This window comes from Ceratosolen solmsi, unplaced genomic scaffold (genome assembly GCF_000503995.2).
Source record: "Ceratosolen solmsi marchali unplaced genomic scaffold, CerSol_1.0 scaffold30, whole genome shotgun sequence".
NCBI classification, from domain to species: domain Eukaryota; kingdom Metazoa; phylum Arthropoda; class Insecta; order Hymenoptera; family Agaonidae; genus Ceratosolen; species Ceratosolen solmsi.
The window spans coordinates 9269164-9295154 of record NW_011948421.1 but is presented as its reverse complement, the minus strand read 5'-3'; the positions used below and the strand labels follow the sequence as shown (position 1 = coordinate 9295154).

Below are 25991 nucleotides of genomic sequence, written 5' to 3'. Positions count from 1 at the left end.
CATGCGCGCTTTCTTGCATTCACTTCTGCAGTACCCACGCACATACACGCATATCAATGCATGATATATACAGTCATACGCACACATCCATCAACATATAATATATACTCTATGGTCACACTATAATTATATACATTTTGTTTTTAATCAACATTTTATCTACTTTACTTGTTTCACCCTTCACCTCTAACGTTATAATTGTAAGAATATTTCGCTTTCTGTAGCTCGAGGTGTGCAAAATTATTACGCAATCGTTGGCAACATCTACCTCTTATTTCCGCAGTTATCGTGCATAAGGAGATAATCAACTTTTCCAGACTGGATAAGAAATTTTGAACGAACTATCAAAAGTAACATTAAAAATGCAGTAAGTTTATGAAATATTTATTTATTTACTTCTATTTTTTAAATTAACTTAAAGTCCGTCATTAAAACAAAAAACAAATTAATTCACTGGACACAATTTGGCATTAATAGTGCATTTGATAATTCTTTCATACACAAATATTTTTTTAATTTAAGTTTTCAAATAGTTTTATTCTAATGTACAAGTAAATTAAGAATATTTCTATTACTACTGACAACTACCCATTATTACAAATATTTAAATGAAGGAATTGGAAATATTCAAATACATATTTATGTAAATATTCTATAAATCTTTGATATTTCGAATATTTTATAAATTACAAATATTTTCGAATATTTTTAAGGTTTTATATAAAAATATATTTTGAAAATTAAAGAATAATACAGTGAGTCATAAACTAACCTTAATTTTGTTAAATCACATCTAATAATAAAATTAGTTAAAATAATATTTCTTTAATATAATAATTATTCAACTATAATGAAAAAATTGAAATTATAGCGGTGCTATTACTAATTTACAATGGTATAACGATGTACGATGGATGACAAATCATGAAACGATAATTCTGAAATATTATATACATGATTCGTAAATATTGAAATATTTTGTTTTAGTATAATTATTTATATTTTTATGCAAAAATTATAAATTTTTCATCTTTTTAGTTAAAATTAGTCGTTTTATACCAATAAATTGTAATTATTATTTATATCATTAATATTTCATTACTACTAATAATAATTTAATATTATTTAAATAATTTTAAATACCAATAGTAAGTAATGTACAGAACTATATTATTTTGTAAACTATATAAAGATAATTTATTGTTTATTTAAATATGTAAATACTTAATTAGGCACTTAACTAGAAAATAATTAAACTAATTAATTTGAAACAAGTATATTTTATTACTTTTAAAATTATTATTTTTTTAAAATAATTTTTATGTAATTTACAAATATATATTATTTTTTTAATATTCATTGATTTTCCCTTTTTTCACATTTTAATAATATTGTAAAATTAAAAATATTTATATAATTAAAATTAAAACAATATTCATTTTATAGAACTCTTGAATATTAATTTAATTTTATTTTTTATACTTGCTAATGTATTATATTATACTTCCTATTCGAGAAACGACAAGAAAAATAATTCTAATTCTATAGGGTATAATCGCGATAAGTTTGAGTGAGTAAACATTGTATTGTTATCTATGGCCCTGTTGAAAGAATGATGTTTATCATTCAACAGGATTGCATTTGGAAGTGTAAGAAAATATTCGAATGCACTGAATATGCATCTAACGACCCAGTCGCAAATATTTACCTCTCTGGCTTTATCTTATACTGTCCCAGTTTGTGAGGAATAATGAATTCGTTTCTTCTTTGTGTATGATGCATAGGTACTCACAATTTCTGGTCTACATCATTTATTTTTTAGTAATTCTTGAACTTTATTGACAGATTTATTCAGTTGTAAGAGGCGATTGTTTTTCAAAACTAGCACACGATTTTAAATAAAATATTATACATAATTTTAAATTATAATTAATTACAAATATGTGCCTGTGCACGCACGAACACACATATACATATGCAATAATTATATTTAATATGGTCATATGAAAATTATTTAAATAATATAATTATTTTCAAATAATGTTATTTTCAATAAATTTTAAATAATTATTAATAATAAATTTTCCAAATAATGTTAAAATAAATGTATGTATGATTATATTCAATAATTCCAAATAATGAGTTAATAACGTATATTCATGAAATGAACATTATTTTAACTATTTATTGAAATATAGTAAATAAAAATAGTTTATAATATTTTAATATTATAAAAATCGGTATTAAAGTAATTATTGCAAAATTTTAATTTATCATCAATTTATAAATAAGTGGTTGATATGTATTGACAGTCATAACAAAGTTTTTAAATATTAGAGAAAAAGAACCAAGTTGAAAACGTTTGATAATCCTTGAAAATGTAAATAAATTTAAATTCGATCTTAGTGAGTTTTCATACTTCTTTCCTTCTATTTCAGTGTGAAAAGAGTGAGACAACAGTATCGTGAGAAGAGCAAATTGTGAGTATCCCTCGTTTATATTTTTTTTCGGATACGTTACAATGGTAGACGATATAGTTAGCGTCCATGTATCGACTGTTGGAGGCCATAACCCCGGTGCTTCTTCACGAATGCATATTGAATTTCGCGACTTTTGCATTCCGTTGTCTCTTCGTTTCTTACATTCTATCTTTCTCTTTGTAGTCTGTTTCTTTTTTCTATCTCTTTCTTTTTTCTGTTTTCGGTCATTTGATGTGAAGACCTGGTTGTATGAAAGTATCTCGAAACGAAAGGCGCGTAATTATAATCAAGAAGAAAACAGGAAACAAATTCAAGGTAGGGAATCCATTTAATACAATAAGAGCATCATATATTTATAAGGAGTATAAAGAAAAATAAAATATACCAGTGATGACAAATCTTTTACGATTCACAGGAGTTCATTTATCTTTATAAATTGGTAATACTGTGTTCAAAGTTTCTTACTTATTAGGCAATAATAGAGTTTTAGGTAACTGTTTAAAAAGAAGTTCTAACGATAATCTATATTAATGTGATTGTCTACTCCATTAGAAAGTTTGGTAAATACTCAGAATAAAAACAAAAAAATTAAGTAAATTTAACGCGTGTTTTATGTATATAAAATGGTTAGTAGTTAATTTGTTATCGTTATTTTTTCTACATTTTAATATATTTATATAAATAGTAATTTTTCAAAATAAATATCTGTGAAAATGTTTTAATAAGATAATATATGAATTTAAGTAGAATCTTGTTAAATTTAGTATCAAAATTATGCTCTACTCATAAATTATTAAAAGGTATTAATGTTTAATATTTTGCGACAAGAAATTATATCGTTAGATCTGTTAAAGTATATGGACATCAAATTGACATTGTAATCCTGACATAAGAATTTATTCCAGCTATTAGCGGAACGACTGAAAGTTTCTCTGAAGCAACTTGAACTACGTTATTAAGCTTTCTTTGCAATTACGTGCGTACGTATAGATATAACTACGTGACCCTTTATAATGATGTATTTTCTTTGTTTAAATGTGTACTATTTCTCGTAAAATTGATATTCAATAGTTTATTGTTTGAAGACATGTTTTATTCGTCCTCTTTCTATATGTAGCTGCAGTCATTTGCTAAGAACGTAATAAATTTCGTATTATAAACTTCTCGAGTTTAACTTATAATAACTTAAAAAATAGTAAATTACATTTTTTAATTATTCGTTGCTATTATATAGATCATATAAAAGCTGATATAAGTTATTTATTTTTATTTTATTTTTTTTATTAATCAATATTGTTAATTATTTAGTATAATATTTATTAGATTAAAATATTTTGAGATATAGATAAATATTCAAAATTATTTGAATGTAGAAAAACCAATACGAGATATATATTAAGTAAGAATTATTTTTTTTTAAATACACTAATATTTAAAATATTTTACTTAATGAGAAATAATGCATCTACTGCGTATTGGATCTATTTTAATAGATGCGTAATTCTATTTTTAATTCTTATAAATATTTTGTATTTTATAAAAGAAAAATTATTTTCTATGAAGTTTTATAATTAAATAAATTTTATTTTTTTTTTAACTAAACATAGAAAATATCTAAAATTTGTTTTACCAAGAGTTTCTTATTTAATATATTTTTATCCATAGTAAAGATTTTAATGATGTCTTATGATCAGTAATTTTAAACCAGTTACTTATCTAGTACAAAATAAACTTTAATATAATCCAGTTTATTTGTAACTTGCAAGTAAAGAAAATCAAATTTAATAAATGTTAATAAGTAAAATTTTTTGTAATATTATTGTCATAATTTTTATAATAATATTATTGAATCATAATTTATTTTCTATACATTATACACTTATAAACTGACATATTGTTGCACAAGTGAATAATTTTTTTATTCACTTAGGAAATCAAATATGTCTTCAAGCGACATGCGCGCAGGTGTTACACTTCTCATAAAAAATAGAATCCCGTAGGTGCGTGCGTGGCACATATGTCTACGATATACCTAATATGTTATTATGCGAGAATTAAGTCATATAATCATTTCCACTCATGATTTCCTTTATTTCGATCGCAATCAAATCAATTAAATCAAATCAATCAAATCGCAATTAAAGCTAATCATTATAGACCAATTTTTAATTACATTTAATACTATTTTCTACACTATATTTGTTGAATGAAATTATAAATTTATTAATAACATAGTTGTAATAATTCATCTTTAATACACACAATTTTTTTATTTAATTTTGTTTTTTTATTTCATTGTCAGAGTGGAGACAAGTATCTACATTTAATTTTATAAAGAGATTTTTGTAATATTTTATTTATTCAACTAGATTTATGAATATTTTTAAAATATTAATTATATTCATTATTTTCAAGAACACTCTATAAGATATGTACAAGGATGATAATAAAAACATTATTTGAATCATTATTTTAATACTTATTAATATCAACATTTATATCTTTGTTGAAATATTTATTCATTGCATATTACTGGAAAGTTTTATCTTTTAATATTTGTGTTAAGGTATGTCATAGTTTTATGTGCATTTATTTTTCTTGATTTAGGATCATCGCTTCTGCTGTAGAACAGGAAACACAAATTTGTGTATACTCGTGTCCAAAACAGAGAGAACCGCTAAGTCAACAGTTTTCTAAATGAGTTTTTAGTGCTTTGACTAATTTTAACAATTATGCAGACTCACCTAGCATGTTGTTATATGCATCTTGAATACTGCAAGTTAGTATAGGTTTACGTTTCTACGGTAAATGTTAGCCAATTGCCTACTTATTCCATATTACTTAAGTAATTTTGATGTACAAAAGCTATTATTGTATTCATTAGGACGTCGTTTCGCTATTAAGGAGTTGAGATTCTAAAGTACTTTTGTCAAAAACGTTTTTAAATTTCGATATTGTTATGTTATTTAGGTCATTATTTTCTAAGTTAAATATATATAATATAATTATTCAATATGTAAATTTAAAAATATTTATTTATATTTTTAATATATATATATATATATATATACTATTTATGTATATCAATACCTATATAATAATTATACATATTATATACAAAATTTTAATTATATTTTAAATGTTGTATTTAGAATATATGTATTTTATAAATGTAAATTGATCAAGATAATATTTTTACTACTTTTCAAACTTTATAATACAAGACAAATATACAAAAATTATTTTTTGGAATTTAAAATTCTATAAAGAATATATTAAAGTTAATTATTTTTAAATTAGTTTTAAATTAGAAGTAAATTTGTACGAACGTTTATTTATACAACTTGTTGGAGAATATTCGATTTCGTATAAAAGAATACCTAAAATTATTTTTATAATTACATACACACATACGCGCCCACACACACTCACACACATTTATATATATATATATATATATATAAATAAATGTATAATAATATTAAAATTACATTTAAATATCTAAAATAAATATTTAAAATATAAAAAAATTATTTTACAGATAGGATTTTTAATAATAATAAATAATAATAAATAATAATTATAATTATATATTTTATTATATTTTAAATGTTTATATAAAAAATTTTATTAAATAAAAATATATTATTAAAAATGAAAAATTTAAGTTATATGTTTGGTAGAAATATTTAAACTGAATTTAGTTCAGTATTATTATTTATGAAAAATATTTAAAACATTATATATAAAGTAAACATTATAATGAAATGACACTATACAATTTTACATTCTTGATAGACGTTGTTTGAATTTAATTTATTCTATATTCTTTATCGTTTTGTGAAAACTATTTTTTTAAGTATAAAATGAATCATGATTAAAAGTAGCTTCAATTTAAAAAGTATAATTTAAAATGATTTTATTATTAATTTCATTATGATTCGGAATAAATTTTATTATTGCTTATAATTTTATTATAAGTCAATATACATTTTATTTCGACTGTAACTATTATTAAAAATTTCGTAATTATTTTTCGAATGGACTTAATAATTATCTTTTTAATCCTTAAATATATATTAAACATTTATAATAGCATTATTTTGAACAAATTATAGATATATCGAAGTAATAAAACGAATCTAGCTAATTAATTAGATCAACTTCTATGTTAACACAAATAATAATATAATTAATGAAAGTTATAAATGTTCTAACTAATAATATTGTAATTTAATTAAAAAAGTATGTTTGAATATATTATAATGTTTGATTTTACATATAAGTATAATCATTTATTACTGTAATCATATTAATTTAAGTCTATACATTTTTTTACTAATTATAGAACATTTTACATAAATATTTCATAATAAATAAGCAATGTAAATAATAAGCAAATGTAAGAAAACAAATATACTCAAGTCTTGTTTTCTAGAATAACAGAAAAAAAAATGATCAGCAAAAAGTATTGAAAAGTATTGGTGACACACGTGCAGTGACAGTGTACGAATCATTGTCGCTATAGATTGCGAGTGGACATCACGGAGACACGTAGTTGTAATGCGAAACGTGCTTGTCTCCATTCAAAATATTCAAGGCTGTTGCAGTATTGACATCTTCACAAACGTTTTGTATTTTTAAATTTTTGTAAATTGAAACTTACTCCACACGATAAGCTGATCATCTGGTCCTTTGTTTTTTCTCTACTTTTATTTATTTCGTTTTGAGTATTTCAGTTTCTTGCCTCATACGTTAAAGTACACGACGGAACGTTTTACGTGCGCGCTCTATATATACAAAAATTTTGTTTATTTTTTTTTTTATAGAACCTTAAGAATACTATTTCACATAAGTCATGGAGAGTACAAGGTAATGAACATTTTTAGTCTTCTTTTTATTTTAAATCGAAATCGTATAACAAAATATTTTGTATCTTTATACTTATTGGTAGATCATATTTATATATCTATATAAAAATTGTTTAAAAAAGTGCTTTTTTGAAAAACTATTTTTGAACTTTTGCACTATTTTTGAAATTTTATTTTTATTTGTACAAACAATTTACTATTAAAATTTGAATTTATATTTATTTTAGAATATATTTAGTCTTTACTGTTATTTATTTATTTATTTATTTATTTTTACTTATATATTATAAGTAAATATATATATTTTATGTTTTAATCATACTATATAATCTAGCATTACTGTACAATACCAAATGAAAATAGAATAAATAATAATATTGCAATTTTATATTTAAATGTGAAAAGTAAAACAAAAATTGATTCCATTTATTATTATTTATTATTTTAAAGTGGGATTAAAATTAAATAATTTTATCATATAAATAAATATAATATCGTATAGGGATAATCAATTTAAATCTAAAACTATATGATAAACAAAAAACAAATTAATAGAAGGAATTTTATAATTAAAACTGATTTGGTGGTATATTAAATATATTCTACCGAATATTCTTAAACCATATACATATGTGTCATCTATTGATATGAATCATACAAAAGCTTTTTTGTAATATAAAAACAAGTAAGTTGTATTTTTTCATTGATAATTTATAAGTATGACTAAGAAGACTGCAAATAATCAGTTCAATCAGTAATTATTTAAATTCTTCGGTGCCCGCATTAAGAAGCTTCTGTTCTTGGTGGAGAAAGGTCATCAATAGTTCAGGTAAAAATGCCCGCGTAGGTTCTTCTGTGTCCTTTATCACAATATAAGGTCGCAGGTAATTGGCATGATGGCCATCAACAACGTTACCGTAACTCCGCTGGTACTGTCCTCGACATCGTCATAGTTGCTGCGGTAATGGAATAGTTATGTTAGATGCCCGGATGAGACGTTCCTGCACTCTCCTTTTTACTTTGTATTGGTCGCAATTTTTCAAATATGGATAAATGTGAAATGAAAAAGCTGTATGCCCGCATTTAGAAACGTATTTGTATGTTTTTAATCAATTATTAGTTTATTATTTTTTTCAAAAATTGGCCAGTAGAATCTAAAGAATTAATCATACCTACATAGATTTTTTAATTTCTTTATATATGCATGAATTAGTAAGGGAGAGAATTTCGTTTAGGATAATTTATTTTAAATTTTGTTTATAGATTAGAAATACTTTTATTGATTAAATTTCATATATTTTTAAATGACTTAATTTTTTAACTTTTTTTTTTTAAAGAATAAACTTTGGTTATCGTTTAATATTTTATTTAATATGTAAAGCAACTAATATATTATGAACAAATAATTAAGTTACGAAGATTAGTAATTCATTATATTATTATCTAAATGTATGGTAATTTCACGTTCAATAAAGATAAACTTTAATTGACAGTATTTACTTAGTAAATATTACTTCACAAAGTGTATCTTTTGATAAGCCAATGCTGTATAAGTAGTCAATCGTAAATTATAAGTTATCGATTTAAAGCTTCTAATAGCAAAAATCACTTTTATTATAATCTACAATGTTATTTGCTTTAATTATTACCCTGACTTTGTCAATGGGCATATTAGTTTTACCTCCGAAAGTATAATAATTAGAATATGGTAATTATTACTTGTTATAGTTCATCATTGTACCGCATGACCGGAGTAGGCAGTATTGGAAGTAGTGCCGGATCTACTTCCGGTTATCCGCTATACATGAATCCAGCTGAACTTACTTCGAGTTCTCAGCAATTATGGACTACACAAGGTAATTATAATTATGTATAAAAATTTATTTTCCCAATATTAATTACAGTTATATTAAAATGTCATATTAATTTAGAATTATTAAATATATAAAATAATTTGACATATACAAATATATAATGAGCTATATAATTAATTTATCTAATAATATTGATAATTTTAATTAAGTAAATATTGATATCGTTTTCGATTATTATTTTAGTAAATTTTATTTAAAATAATTAATAAAAAAGATAATAAGCTCTTTAAAATGAGAAGACTCTGGCGCAACACGAAGATATCAATCCTCTCAATTCATCTGAACCTTAAATTAAAAAATCGTAGTACCAAATTTGAGTGGTGCACTTCCTCCGATGAACACTGAGGACTACGGAGTGAGCAAGTCGTCGACAGTTACTCATCAGAGCTTACCAGCCTTTTCGCAGCCCTTCAGTACACGGTTTCCCCGATACTCACCACCCTATACATCGCAACAGGCTAGTGCTGCTACATCTGACATTACATCGTGGCCAACATATGCCTCGACGGGAGAGACGGCACTCACTTCACAATATGCGGTGGCGGCTACGGCTGCGGTTACAAGCACGGGACGGAGGCAACCGAACAGTGGAGGCGGTGCCCCGACGCCCGCCCAGCATCAACTTAGCGCCGCAGCAAGTCTTTCAGCAAGTAAGTTTTTATCTTTTATCCTTATTTTTTGTTTTATATAATTGTGACTTTTAAAAGAAAACCATCTTATCGCAATAAGAATGAATTCTCAAGAAACTTTTGTATTGTCAGAAAGAAAGTTAATTTGAAAGGATTCTATTGCTATATCAGGCACATTTTCTGTGAATAAAAATAAAATTGAAATTAGTTGTTATATATAAAGAATATAAGTATACATATATATTTAATAAACAACAAATAATTTATTAAGAAAAATGCTTCTTAAAACAGGAGCAAGTTTTATATATTAATCAAATACTTATGATAATATTTTCAAAAAGACTGTTTCTGTACAATAAAAATTGTACGTTAGGTCTACTTTAAAATTAGCTTTTATGAGATTACTAGTTATTAGGATATTATAAAAAAATTTTTAGAACAATATTTTTATATGTATTAAAATCTAAATAATTTATATCGTGTTACTATATTAGAAATTATATTATTAATTTGGTCTGAAAAAACTTTATGTGTAATTCTGAACATTATTTACGTTATTAATATTGTTAGTTCAAAATTTAATGAATCATAAAGATTATGTTATTATTATTTTATTAAGAAAATAATTTTGAACTAATATTTATCAATTTATATTTTATTGTTGTAATTGCTATACTTATATCGTTAATTTTTGTTTAATATTTTTTAGTAGATTAATTTCTTGTAAATATTAGTTATATTCAATAAATATTAATAATAATAACAGAATATTAGAGTATTAATTAAATTGAATTTGTTATATATTAATTTTTATTATTATGATCAAATTCTTCACCGAACGAAATTTTATAATGTATTTTAATCTTAATCATCTATTCATCGCTACGTTCTTATTTTTTCTATAAAAATTGTTATATTTCAATTATTACAAGATAATTTTTATTTGAATTCAAGTTACTGGAGAATTAGAAAATTTATGAATAATGCAAGTATACATTTTTAAGTATTATATCTTACATAAAAATTTATGCAAATTATTCTTCTGCTAAGTTAATATTTTTAGATTTCAAACATTCATTTACTTACTCACAGTTACTTAACATAAAAAACAATAATATATATATATATATATATATATATATATATATATATATATATATATATATGTAAATTTATGTATATATTGTATTTTGATATCAATTATATTGCTAATAAAGTTTTGTATAAGTAAATATATTTTAAAACCTAATTAAATATTGTTTTATTTAAAAACTTAATAAAATTTAGTAATAAGAAGTATTTTATGAAATAATAATGTGGTTATATAACTACACCAAAGTTAATGTAATAATGTAATTGAAGATTCTATTGGGTAAATATTTAATTTTCAATTATAATATCTGAAAAAATATAGTTAGTGCTTTTTCATATTTCTACATTATTTAAATATCAATAGACTATGAAAAGAATTTTATAATTAAAAATGATGTAAAACTATAATATTTTTATTTTTGAATAATATTTTACAATGTTTATATAAAATTATTTGATTATTTATTATTAAGTTATTATAAATATTTTTTAAACATGGGATTAATTAATAATTTATAATAAAGATTTTTATAAAATACATTTAAATAAGCATTAATATTTTGAATTTGTGACATATAGAAGAAATTTTTTATAAAAATTCAATTGAATCGCAAATATTTTTGGAAGCATTCGATTTATTTTAGATTTTTCGTATTGGTTATATAAAAAAGAGTAATAAAGATATCAACTTTTTTATAAATAAAAATTTGAGCCAAAACAGATAAGTATTTAATGGTATAGTCGTATAGAAAGTCATTGCTGTTTGTTCATGAATGCGAATATTTTCACGCGTAGCAGATAAAAATTGTGCTTTTCGTGCCATTCGCATTGTTTTCTTATACAAGTATATATGAGCACCATCATATCACGTTTGTTTCAGTAACGATTAAAAGTATTTAAAATAAATGTATTATTCTTATTATTAATATATAGATATTAGCATTCAGTAGCAGATTAAGAAGAAATTTTATTTTATTTAAAATCATTAGAAATTGTTAGAGACGAAAATATAAGTTTAAATAAATGATTATTACAAGTTTCAGTAAGAATATGAGATTGAATTTAGTAAGAATTATTTCGAATTTAATATCAATTTTTAATTTTAATAAAAATTGATTTAATTTAATATTTTATTTAATACATTTTTATTTAATATATAACTATTGAAAGCAATTATGCACATAAGATACATGCTTTTTTAAAGTGGGAGTACACTGATGGGGTGGTGGAAACTGTCAAATGATCAGTGGGCGTACGTGTAGTTAAAGACTACCGTTACCAGACAAGCCGTTGAACAACAGGCTTTTACTCATCATAATATATTATAAAATTATTATACGTTCTTCGTTTGTTTTTTGAATTTGATGAAATATTGATGAGTGCTTCTAAATAGTTGTATTTTATTAATAATATATTATTGGATGAGATAATCAATTTGAATATGTACTATACAATGTTTTTTCATTTTTACTTTAAAAATACATTTTATCATTAACTTAGATGTTATTTAAATAAGAAAAACTCTAAATGAAATATTTAAGCAAATTTGTAATTTAATTGGAATTTTTTATTATTTTCACAAATTTTGGAATGAGAATATAATGGAAAAAAGTTTGATAAGGAAAGCAGTTATTTAATGTATTATAATTTTTTTTATTAAAAATTAAATTTATGTATTTATACAGTAAATAAAATTGAACAAAAATTCTTTAAGTTAAACGAAAAATATTTTCGCTTTTATTTACTACAGTTTACTGTTTATACAAATATATTTAATATAACTTTTACAATGATCTAGAATTCCAGATCCATTTGAAAAATTTATTGTTTCGGATTGATATAAATATAAATTTCTATACGTTAAATTGTTTTTAAACATTGATTGTAATTTTTCAACAGCTGTCCATAGCATCTTTTCAATTTTGTACCAAAAATAAACTCAATAACCTTATATATATATATTTAAAATAAATATTGTTTTACAATATTAAATTCTTTATTAACAATTATTAATAGATTAACATTTTTTAAATAAATATTGTCATGTTGGATATGTATAGAAAATCTTGTTACTGCTAAAAATATTACTAGAATTAAAACAATAATATATACGATGAAACGATTTTCATATATAATTTAATTTAATTTTGAAGCTTTAATATTAAAATAAGTATACTATTATTTTAAATCAAATCGTTTAGAATAGATTTTACAAATATAGATGAGCAACAAATTTTTGACCATGTATAGAATAATATTAGCTTGGATTATCTTTGAATGTAGTCATAATATTTTTATAATTCAATCAAATGAGTTTTATTTTCTTACTAAAAGCATTTTCGTAAGAAAATAAAAATTAATAATTGAAATCATTATTTAGGATATTAATGGTAGTCATAATTAATTATTAAATATTTAAAAATGATTTTTAGATGTTTGTTCGCAGAATTATTATTTTATTAATTATTGATTTATATCAACACTATAAAAATAATATTATATATATTACATCTTATTTTATCAATCATTTATTTCAAATAGGTAATATGAATAAAATATTATTGTTTGTAATTAATATTAAACATACTTTTTACTTTTTTCAAACGAAACAAATTATACTTCTTTTTACACTAATATGATGATATTATTTTTAAAAAAATTATTTATATGAATATTGAAAAGATTTACTTATTGAAAATTTATATTTTGAAAAATGATTAATTATATTATTAAATAATTCCACACCGACAGTTTTAATTTGGAAAATCACTCGAATTTTACATCATTTATCTGGCTTGCACGAAGTCCATAGATTTATCTGACATCGCTATGGGTCATTGACTACTTGACAACAACGCACCGCTTAGTTAAACACTTCATTGTTGCTATCTTGACGAGTTAATAAAGTATGTGAATCTTCACTAAGGTTTTTGTGGTTTATTGCAATATGATGTATTCAAGAGAAATCATAGTTATTGCTATATCTAATGGATTTATTTTTATCAATATCTTTCAGTCTGAAATAAAACAATATTATTAATAATAACTTATAATATGTATGTAAATAAATAGTAAGTCATTTTTTTTAAATTTAACTGATTTTTATTAAACTACTCTTTACTCAAGTAATTTATCAATAGTTATTCAACGATTTTGAATAACCATTGCATGTAATGAAATGTATAATACATGGCAATATATTGTTCATAGTTTTCTTAGAAAGATGATATTAAAATTATTAATTATAACTTTAATCTAGAAATATATTATAATGAGTAAGTTTATTTTTTATATGATTTAATTTCTAATTTTAAATGCTATTATTTTTTATTTCAATAGAATCAGATTGTTCAAATAAGTAGTAAATATGCTTCTTTGTTGAATAAAATATTTTATAAAAAATTTAAGCATTAAAAAAATTAAAGTCTTAATAATAATTTTATTATTAATAAATTTTACATAATGATATTAATCTTCTTATTATTCAAAATATAAATTAAAAAAATAAAAATACTAATGTCTAACATGTGTATTTTAGAATTTTCTATAGACGTTAGTAAGATTATATTTTTTATTATAATTATAAATATTAATTTTTTAAATTGTATATTATCGTATATATATAATTGTATATCATGTAATATTATAGCATAGTAAATATAATTTAAAATTTATTATAATTTATATATTACTATTATAAATGAAGTATCAACATGTATTTTAAAATAATTTTCGTTATTTTTAACTTTTTCAATTTTAAATATTATTAAATTAGAAAGATAGTATATGATAATACTAATTGTATATTAAAATAAAGCATGTATATTAATCGTAATTAAAATAAAAATTTATTGTTTTAATCAATTGTAAAATATAGAAAAATTTAAATTAAAAATATTTATTTTCAATAAACATTATTGTAGCATCATAATAATGAAAAATTACTTTTATTATTAAGTAATTCTTTATATTATTACATATATTACATATATTAGTACTCATTCTGTACTTTCTTTGAGGATCGTTTGAGAACATAAATAATAATTGAGCGGTATATAATAATGTAGTTTTGATAAGTAGCAAATAATATTTCTTTTTTTATCAAATTTGTATATTTAAATAGTTCTAAAAATATTTTTCTTTTGTAGAGTAAATACATAGTACTAATAAAAATATATGGTTTTGCTTATGTAGTAATTATTATTAATTGTGCTCATAATAATATTTAAATAATATTGATACTTTGATAGATGAATATTCCACAATTTTTATTATTAAATTAAAAAATTTGTTTTAATGAATTATATTTAAAAAATATTAATAAAATTTGCGAAAATACAGAAATTTATGTATTATTTATAATTTTTGTGAATTATAACCATAATTCTGCATGAAAAATTTTATGAAAATTATATATATATATATATATAATAAAATTACACAAATATATAATATTTATTTATAAACGATATGAAAATGAATAATCTTGTCTAATTATAATTACGAAGAATTATTGTAGCAATTAATATTAACATTAGAATCAACATTATCGATAGTGTATATATATTTTTCAGTTGTTTAGTTTTGTTATCATTTATAAATAAATGTGCATACAGTAACGTAATTTTATTGTCATTAATTGCCAAAATCTATTTTATAAATTGGAAAAAATAATAGAAATTATTAAATAAATCAATCATTTGATTCGTGTATATCATGTAAATTGGATCCATTCATTAAATAAAATGAAAATCTTTATCACAAATTAATATATTGAAAGTATTTCATAACAAGGTAAATATATTTGCAGGATAAATAAATTTGCAGGATATTTAATATAATATTATTTAATCTATTAGTCGTATTATTTATACAAAATTTTGATACTACAAATAATAGATTTAAATTCTCTAATTTCGAATGAAATAATAAATACAAGTAAATCTAATTTTAGTAAGTTGTAAAAAATCGTTATACAATTCGATTAATATTATTATTATTTATAAAAAATGCGAATGTTTTTCGCAGAAAGTTGATGGTTTCTATAATTAAGTTAGTACGGTGAAGATAATCTTGTTCTGTCGACTGAACGATAACGCAATTAGTGCTTGAATATTTGTAAAGTATTTGGTTAATGTCGACATACGATCGTCGAAAGTCGTGTGAATTATTATTGTTATATCTAAAGCGCAGACAGTGTAACTTTAACGCGATCCGGGAGGTCCCGTTCTTCAATTTTGTTTATTTATTTTTTATCTACGACTGGAAAGTGTGTACATATGTTCAAAAATTAGGATACTGCAAGAAATTATTGAATCTGAGATCAGGAGTTATTATATTGCTGAGTAATTTTCAAGATTTATTAAACACGCGGAATATAACCTATTTAATAAATGATTTTATTTCAAATATACTATATATAACTATTACAGATTTACTCAACTAAGTCAGATCAGTTTCAATGATCACCAAGATGGTAACGTGAAGAAAATGCATAATATTCGTACATACTAAGTACCTATAATAGCCTAAGTAGAGTATGTAACTTTATATGACGATATAAATAGAAACCGCGAGCAACTTTTTTCGTTGTCTCAAAATCTGATCAATTTTAATTCATAAAATCTTTCTTCTATGTTTACTCTTTTTGCTATATAACGTTTTTATAATTATCACAACTCAAACAATATTTAATATTAATTATATAATTCTTTTTAAATGATTTTTGATTGGATGACTTTTCGTATATTTCCAAATGTTTATATATTAAAATCTAAATAAATTCTTATTCAGTAGTTATATGTAAAATGTATGTGAAATATAAATAAAGTAAATGAATAATAGTAGTATAGGCAATAATTAAGAATAGTTTTAATATAATTCTTTTGCTATGATTTATTTACATATTTTAAATGTTATAATGTTTAACATTATAATAGTCAAAGTAAATAATATTTTATATTAAAAAACTTAATAATTAGATAGTAAATAATAATTTTTTCATTAGTTATAATGAAGTTATTGAAAAAAATATTAAGAGAAGATTTCTACAATGTCGACTTAAAGAAATTATAGTAAGCTGTCTAGTATCTTCAACAATATAATACATACAGATCTTATAAGGTTATCATGAGTACAAATAATTCGGGTTACAGTGAATACGTTGATTTAATGTTTTTTCTCCATTATTTATAGTCTATATATTTTTTTAATTGTTAGTATTTAATTGAATTGCTTATATTAATATATTTTAAATATTATATTAAAATTATTATAGCAATATAAATTATAAATATATTTTAAAAATTAATTTTATGATTAATTATACAAAGTTGAAAATATGGTAGTATGTATATTTCTGAAAATATAGATGTGAACTATACTTTTTTTAAATGATACGGAGTGCAAGAACCAGATACCATGTATTTTCTTTAAATTCTTGAATTGTATTATAATAATATTAATGTAATTGTACGAATTATATTATAAATTCATAAATTAACTTAAATAAACTTATTAATTTTTAATTGTATATCGATAACGTTAAAAAGTGATTAATGTTAAAAATGTTTATTATAAAATTTTTCAAAAAACAGGGATTTCTGATTTATACGAACTATATATTTATTCTAGATTTTAAAAATTATAATAATGTATAAAATTGTGATATAATTTGATATATCATATATATATATATGATAATAATATAAAAACTATGCAATGCTTCTAATGATATTCTTGCAGTATTTTAAAATTTTTAATAAATGAATTTCATTGTATATAATCTAATTTTATATAATAAATATTATTTATATTATAAATATATAATAAAATATTGTTTGTTTTTTCATGCTGTTATCCTAGTATATGTTTTCTTACATAAATGTATATTATATAAATATATATATAATTTTGTCAAATTCTAAAATTTTTATGCATTTTTATAGTTTTCGTATATTGTATCAGAAACTTTTTGTTCGTCGTTATCTTAATACTATAATTTACTGTTGTCACATTGAAAATTGTTTCTTCTTTTAATTAATTTTTGATAATGCAACTTCCATTTATCTTAGAAAGTTGAATAAATGAAACTATTTTTGTTTTATCCTTTCTCATTGTCTACCTTCTATCTAGTCGTTGTCTGTCAGTCTGTTAAGAGAAAAAAAAAGAAATAACCAGTGCTTCAGTGTAAGAATCTGCGCAGCATGCGTTTCTGTACCTTGCGCAGCATTCTATTGTTCAGCATTTACATGACCAGTAAAGTTTGTAACACGGTTGCTAAGAGTTATTTATTCACTCAACGCGATGGCGTCACCCTGACGCTGAGTATTCCAACTAAGTCGTTATGCACGCGCGTGTAATGCGAGTCTAAAGCTTCCCTACATGTAGGGCTCTAATAAGCGGCGTCAGGAACATTCTTGAAAATTCGTTCGTAGTGATATCTGATGACTTTTTACGTTTTATATACCTGGTACCGCATACAACAACACGTATTTCTTACATCATTAACTGCATTCATAAGATGTCATGAAGTCCTCTTTATAATATATGTATAAATTAAGTAGCAGGGCAAGCTGACGATTGAATGAATAACGTGATTGTGCATAAATTGAAGTATTATCGAAAATGTTTACTTATAAAATTGTTCAGTCTTCAATTTTTTTAAATTTGTTTCCAATTAAAAATGTTCATGCCACTGGACTGTATTACAAAAATTATCGATTACTATTTTTTCCTTATCTGTGATTTCGTATTTTATAAAAAACTGTTTATTAGAAAGTATCAGAACTATAAATACTAGTATAAAAGTATTATAAATTTTTAAAAATTTATAGTTAAAGAATTAATTATGATATAATTAACCGATAATCATCAAAATAATTAAAATTTTTTCTTTTTTTAAATAAAGGTTGTGTATAAAAATTTAAATAAATTTTTAAATAAATTTTTAAATAAAAATTGCATATGAGGATACACACTCATATTTATAAATATATACAGACGTATATGTATAATATATTTTGTAATTTAGTGAAATTACGAAAGCATTTTTATTTAATTATAAAATATTGATTTAATTTTAATGAATAATTTTTACTCATAAATTTTAATATATTCATAGGATAATATTTTGATATATATTTTTTAATATTATTTGGTTTATTTTCAATACAAAAAGTCTGTTACTAGCATAATAAATTTTAGATAATATATACTTAGATAAAATGGTGATTAAATAAATAATAGGTAAATAATAGGTAAACAATAGGTAAATATATATATATATATATATTAAATTTAGTTGCATAAACAATAAATCATGTCAATAGACAAAATAATCGAAATAGTGCTTCATATATAAATACATATAAATACATCCTGAATTACATGCTTTAAATGATTAATATATTGCAATGTAAGTTAGAGTAAACTTAACTTTATGCTAAGCAGATTATCACAGGCATTAAACTACAAATGCGTAATTAGCTTTATGGTCATGAGGCTTGAATGAAATATATGACAAATTCTTATCACTAGCCACCGGAAGCATAATGATTATGCCCATGTCCGCTTTCATCCTCATCCTCTTGCTTCCAAGCTGTTTTTCCGCTTTTAGAATAAGCAAGTCGTTCATTTTCTATAAAATTGATTTTCTCATTATAAGTAGATTAAAAAGAAAGTTAATATTTATGCGTAGCATTTGGTTTAATTGCGTTAATAAAATGTTAATATTTTAATAAATTTTATTTTTATATATACATATTATATTTATTTAAAAAGTAAACTACAAATTATACATGCAAATATAGTTCAATATTATCATTTAAAAAAATTTAATAATATTTATTAACATTGTTAGTTAGAATTTAAAATAAACAACTGTAGAATTATTATTAAAAATAATTCAAAGTTGAGAAAAGGTTAATAGTATTCTACAAAAATTAGTTCATTATTTTTCTAGAGATGAAATCATGATATATTAATAATAATTAAAAAAATAACAATAAATCTTTTTCAATTAACTTTATTTTGTTAAATATACTCTAATTTTAATAAATATTTTAATGATACATGTTTTAATCCAATAAAAATATTTACAGCAGTACAAAAGAAATAATTTTTAGTCTTTTTTTACGAAAGATATAAATTAAGTATCAATTACAATTTGTTTATAAAAAAATCTACGAATACATTTTCACGTATAACATTATCAAGTTTTTTAATGTAATATGAAATAATATTGATAAGTTCTCACGTTTTTACAATAAAAAATAAAGTACTTATTTTGGACGCAATTACTGCTCTTTTTTGCATATATGTAAAGATTACATTGGAAGATTACTAAACAGCATAAAAAGGAAATATATACTCGCGTTGGTTTTTTCTTTATCGCTGGTAAAATGACTGCGGGTATCCGGACAATTGTTTAGAGGCGAGTTAGCACGTGACAAAGGGAGCAACGATATCGCGCTGTGCGAATCGCAACGTGCAGCAATCGTCAGAACTTTTAGTGCTTGGTATATGCTACTTTTAAATTACTTTCTAAGCTGTTGTACTACAAAATTAAATTTTTTCATTCAATTGAAAATATAAAAAAAGAACCAAAGAATTTACTGATTTTATGTAATATTTTTATAAATGTAATATTTTTATTCTTTCAAACATATATTGGGAAAAGATCAAGTTTAAGTTATTAAAGCTTATGATATTATTTATTATCTTAATAATTCGATATTTATTATTGAAGGAATATTTATAGTAATGGCTGTTTTAAATTTTATGTAAATATTAAAATAATTTTTTATTTTTATTACATAAATATAATCTTATTTTAAGAAGACTTTTATTTAGATAAGGCTGATGTGAAATTAGTATGGAAATAAAATGGTTGAAAAATATATGCTTTTAAATGAAAGTATATATTTTCTTAAATTCATATATGAATTATTCTTTTAACATTTGTTATATATTTTAACTTTATATATATATATATATATATATATATATATATATATATTATACTATATATTTTAAGTTTAACTTAATTTCTGTTTAGTCATTTTTTAATTTTTTTCATAAATGTATAAAAAATTTATTAATAAATAATTTATATCCTAGGTCAAATTACAATATTTGCAAAAGATGTTATATTAATAACAATAAGTCATCAGTATTAAAATTAAAAATTATGATTGAATTCAATTATTATTATTGTTGTAGAAATAATTTTTAATATTTATAAATGTTAATTACTTTATAAAACTAAGCAATATATATTTTTCATTAAAATGATGACTATTGTAGCGTAATAAATATAAAGGAAAATGTTATTGATTTCAATTGTATGATTCATCAAAGAAGATAACAATGTAAACAATGAAACAAATCAAAAAAATATAAACAAATACAGTGCACAACATCGAAGCTGAGTACTTTACGGAAGGTCGTGAATGTGTGAATTGCGGGGCGGTTTCAACTCCATTGTGGCGACGTGACGGCACCGGTCACTACCTCTGCAACGCCTGCGGACTTTACCACAAGATGAACGGCATGAATCGGCCATTGGTTAAGCAATCACGGCGCATGGTAAGCGAGGAGCGAGCATCCAGTCCTGGTAAAAAGAATGAGCAAAGCGCTATAATTTTAATTTTGAAAATTTGCGAAATCATAGTTCGAGTGAAATATACTTTTACTGTATATTTTATTTAAAATTTATAACTAGTAATCCAGTAATTATGTAATATTGTGTTAACTAATATGAAAACTTTCAAATTATTACACAGTATTATATATTTTGAAGTAAGAATTAAAGAAAATTGTGCTTTTTACTATATATAAGGCTCTAGAAATTGATTTTTATAAATAATTTTCAAATACGTTAATGTTACCGATTTCGTAAATTTTCAGTCTAATTAAATCGTCTTTGTGAGAATAATCGTTCAGTGTCGCCTATTGATGGGCAACCCAATAGTCGTATATTAAACGCCTATATAAAGGCAACCAGGAGCCTCTGTGGATATTCGCCTTTAGTCGAATTGCTAAATTTGACGCAAATATCGCATATAAACATATAAAAAGCAAAAGATTAAAATTATACACAAGTATTGCATGAATATTACTCTATACGAGACAAATAATAAGAGGATAATATTGACCTCTCTGTTATTGTTGAAAAAGTCACGCTAATCCATTTCGAGAAAACAGTACTAATTTTTGGCCTCATGTCTGTTTCAGTGGCGGACCAGGGCGAATTCTACAAAGGCTTCTGTGGGTATAGTGGCGTCCCTCGTACCCTTGAAGAAAAACCGAGCCGGCGTTTGGTAGGTGTCACTCCCACTCCTTAGTCCTTTCCGCCATTTTTCTATTACTCTATGGTTATTTTTCGTACACTATATTTCACTTTTAACCATTGACCGACATTCATTATTTTTAATTTTATTGCTTATTATTTCATTTATAATATATTTTATTTAGTGAATATATTAATTAATTATTCAAAAAATTACCTTTTCAATTTTAAAATTTAATAATTATTTGATAGTATTTTCATTTTTTAAATATAATTATATATATAATATTAAACATCGATTTATTCTCTAATACATTATAATTTAAGTATACATATATAGTTGTAGTATTACTTATTTCAAGAATATATTTATTTCCAGCTATCTAAACCTCATTTATATTTTTTGATTCAATATGAATATAAATCTAATTATCATTGTAATTATATTTATAATAAAAGTTTGATCGATTTTATATCATTAATAAATACTATTATATTAATGTGAGAATCATTTCTTATCATTTATATGATAATTCTATGAATCACAAATAGCATCTCATGAGTTAACTATCCTTCATCGCCGAAGTAAACAACTTCATAATTAATAAAAAAAATTAGTTATAGCTTTTTCATTGTTTATGGCTACTTTTATCATATATAATTTGAGGTGCCACTATACCCATGGTATATGCTTACAGAAAAAAAATCCTCCTCATGTCATGCTTACAACCTTGGATTTAAATATCATAACAGTTGGAAAATTAAGAAATTATAATTGCAGTTGTTTTCATAAGTCTCCTAATCAAATAAAGAGATCTTTGATGCAAATGACATTTTTATTGCATAAAGTTTTATATTATTGTTAAGGTCTTTGAATGTGAGTAATGGTATTGAGCATAATTTCTTACTAATATGATTATTCAAGTTATTGTTTTTATCTTATTGTTGATAGATGTTGATATAAAATTTGTTTATAGAGATTATAACCATGTCTAAATATTATAATTTTTTGAAGTTCAAACACTTATTAAATTTAAGTGGCTAATGAAATAAAATATGGCGCCATAATTAAAATAATTTTTATAACTATTTCATAATAATGTAATTGTATGGAAAACTAATTACTTTAAAAACGAGTACATAGAAAATTAGTGGCCTTTGCTATATTGAATTTAATACATACACTAAAGTTATAAGTATTTTCAAGCTTTTATCATATAAGTTCGAATTATTTACAATTTTAACTCTTAACAGTAATTCACAGGGTAACTGCAATATTATAATATATTGTCATAATTATAAAATATGTGAATAAATATCTATTATTAAATTGTATTCATTACTATAAATAAATTAATAATTTATTTTTAATTCTTTTATATTAAGTCATCCTGCAATAAAAATTTAGTTTGATAATAAACTTTAATTGCATCTTTTTTTTTCTCTTTCGACAGTCGGCGTCTAGACGTGCTGGTTTGTCTTGTAGTAACTGTCAAACAACGGCAACGGCGCTGTGGCGTAGAAATGCGCATGGTGATGCTGTTTGCAATGCTTGCGGCCTTTATTTTAAATTGCATGGTATCAACAGGCCACTTAGCATGAAGAAGGATGTGATACAAACACGCAAGCGCAAGCCAAAAAATGTCAAGATTGGTGATACACCAATATCTGGGCCTATCGCTCCGTGCTCCGTCAATCATAATAACAATAACAACAACAATAATAATAATAACAACAACAATAACAATAATACGCTGAAGATCGAGACCGGTAATTATTTCATTCATTATTTCAGAATCTGAATTTTCGTTAAATTTTACCTATGATCATACAATTTATTTAAATTATTTGCATAATAAAAAGATGTTTAGATAGGAACTTGATATATCGTCATTTAGTACTATTAAATATATTAACTTAAATTAAAATATTTTCGAAAATTTATAAACTTAGACGATAAAAGTCTTTAGATATAATTTGATTCTATTTTATATCATTTTTACAATTTATTTATTTCAAAATAAAATAATAGTTTATAGACTAAACTTTGTGTTGTTGATAATATTATCAATTTTTGTAGTATTTGTAATATATATTATATATATATGTATATATATATACATATAAGCACTTATGTTAGATAAATGTAATTTACATATTAAAAAATTTAAATTGTGTTAAATGATTTCAAGTCATGCAAGTATAATATCAACATAAAAATATATTTTAAAATATTTTAGTTTCTTATATCATTTTTCTTATATCTTTCTATTTTCAGATTTTTTGTATATTTTTTTTGTTTTCCAATAAAAAATTTCATAATATATTTTTAAAGTAACTCAATAATCATTATTAATTTATTGAATACAAATATTATTATATTTGATTTAAGAAGTCAAAAAGTATTCAAATAATATATGATAAATAAATAAATTAATATTTGAATTTTTAACTATAATAATTAAATTACTAATTTTTATTTCTATAATTAATTCTAAATTACTTTTTAATTTTATTCTATATTTTCTTTTATTTGATTTCTATTTATTAATAATAATTTATCAAATAAATTATTTATACCTAATTACTTTAGATGTATTTTTTCAAAATTAGTTAGAATTTTAAATAATCTATTTTTATAAGCCTTTTTGGCGGTTATTTCATATATAAAAAATTTAATTTATTGACATAAAACAAAATCATATAATATTTAAATCTGTAAAAATTTTATGAATAATGTAATAATATTTTTAATACGCTAACTCATATAAGTTTTTGAGATTTTATAATGTATATTATAAGAGTCATTGCATATATACATAGTTTAATTATTATTAAATAATTAAATAATTAATTATTTTTTATTATTTAATTAGTTTTTAATATTCCAAGATTTTATTACAAAAAATTATAAATTTAAAATTTTATTTATTAAATTTAATAATAGTATCGTTTTATTTTAAATTTCATAATCATGCATTTTATTTTAAATGAAATTATTAGTTACTTTAGCAGATGCTTAAAATATGATTGATTAGCTTTACCAAAATCTGAAAATATTTTTAGATAAGAGGTCATAGTAGTCATAAAATAATAGTTGCTTATTATTTTTTGTTAATTTATGGATGATAACAATAATGACAATTGGTTTTAGACAATTATAGTGATTTACGCCTAAGCCACAGTAGTGTTACGCAGACCACCTACGCTTCGAGTCTCTACGGTAATCAGTCTCAAGCCAACCGAATATCCACTATTTCCTATCAATCGGGCATGCCAAATATCTATTATGATGTTATGTCTCAACAACATCCACAGCAACAAACATCACAACAACAACAACAGCAACAGCCACAACAACAGCAAAATCACAATTTAGAAAACCATCACTCACCGAAGGTTGAATGCCCATCGCCACCTTGTGCCACGCGTTCACCTGTTCTGGTATCAGCTGATCATTCACCTGATCATCAAATTTCTTCGTCACCGCATATTGTCACTCTTACTAATTCATCGCCAGGGACAGCTGGAAAATTACATATTGATACTATCGAACGGCCTACCGTTGTATCAATACCTTCATAGAAGAGTCTACATATATCTTTAATTTGTGATGTATAACTTTTATTTTCAAAGTCTACATCAATGAAGCACAATGTGCACTATATTAGATCTTGAAAATACTTTGATGAATGAATTTTAAATCACTTTAAAAGTTTTAAAGCTATAAATTAATTATCAAAGCAAATAGCGGA

At 22.4% G+C, this 25991-nt stretch overlaps 1 protein-coding gene across 5 annotated transcripts; it reads left to right on the top strand.

The window, feature by feature from the left end:
- Positions 1-220: 220 nt before the first annotated feature.
- Positions 221-25991, top strand: LOC105361592 (transcription factor GATA-4-like). 5 transcript variants are annotated; one of them, XM_011498841.1, is made up of 8 exons: positions 229-367; positions 2439-2480; positions 2720-2795; positions 9080-9207; positions 9531-9875; positions 21358-21533; positions 23691-24006; positions 25391-25991. In XM_011498841.1, exons 4-8 carry the CDS (start codon positions 9096-9098, stop codon positions 25819-25821), a joined length of 1380 nt encoding a protein of 459 aa, XP_011497143.1. In that variant the 5' UTR covers positions 229-367; positions 2439-2480; positions 2720-2795; positions 9080-9095; the 3' UTR covers positions 25822-25991. The 5 variants fall into 5 exon arrangements, with proteins under 5 accessions (XP_011497145.1, XP_011497141.1, XP_011497143.1 ...); XM_011498843.1 differs by lacking the exons at positions 2720-2795; positions 25391-25991 and adding an exon at positions 22182-22267 and having other exon boundaries at positions 221-367; positions 23691-23918; XM_011498839.1 differs by lacking the exon at positions 2720-2795 and having other exon boundaries at positions 228-367.

Coding starts and splice junctions, on each gene's coding strand:
- LOC105361592 (XM_011498839.1), top strand. Junction 9,876..21,357: donor CGCAGCAAGTCTTTCAGCAA/GTAAGTTTTTAT, acceptor AAACAAATACAG/TGCACAACATCGAAGCTGAG. Junction 21,534..23,690: donor TTAAGCAATCACGGCGCATG/GTAAGCGAGGAG, acceptor CTCTTTCGACAG/TCGGCGTCTAGACGTGCTGG.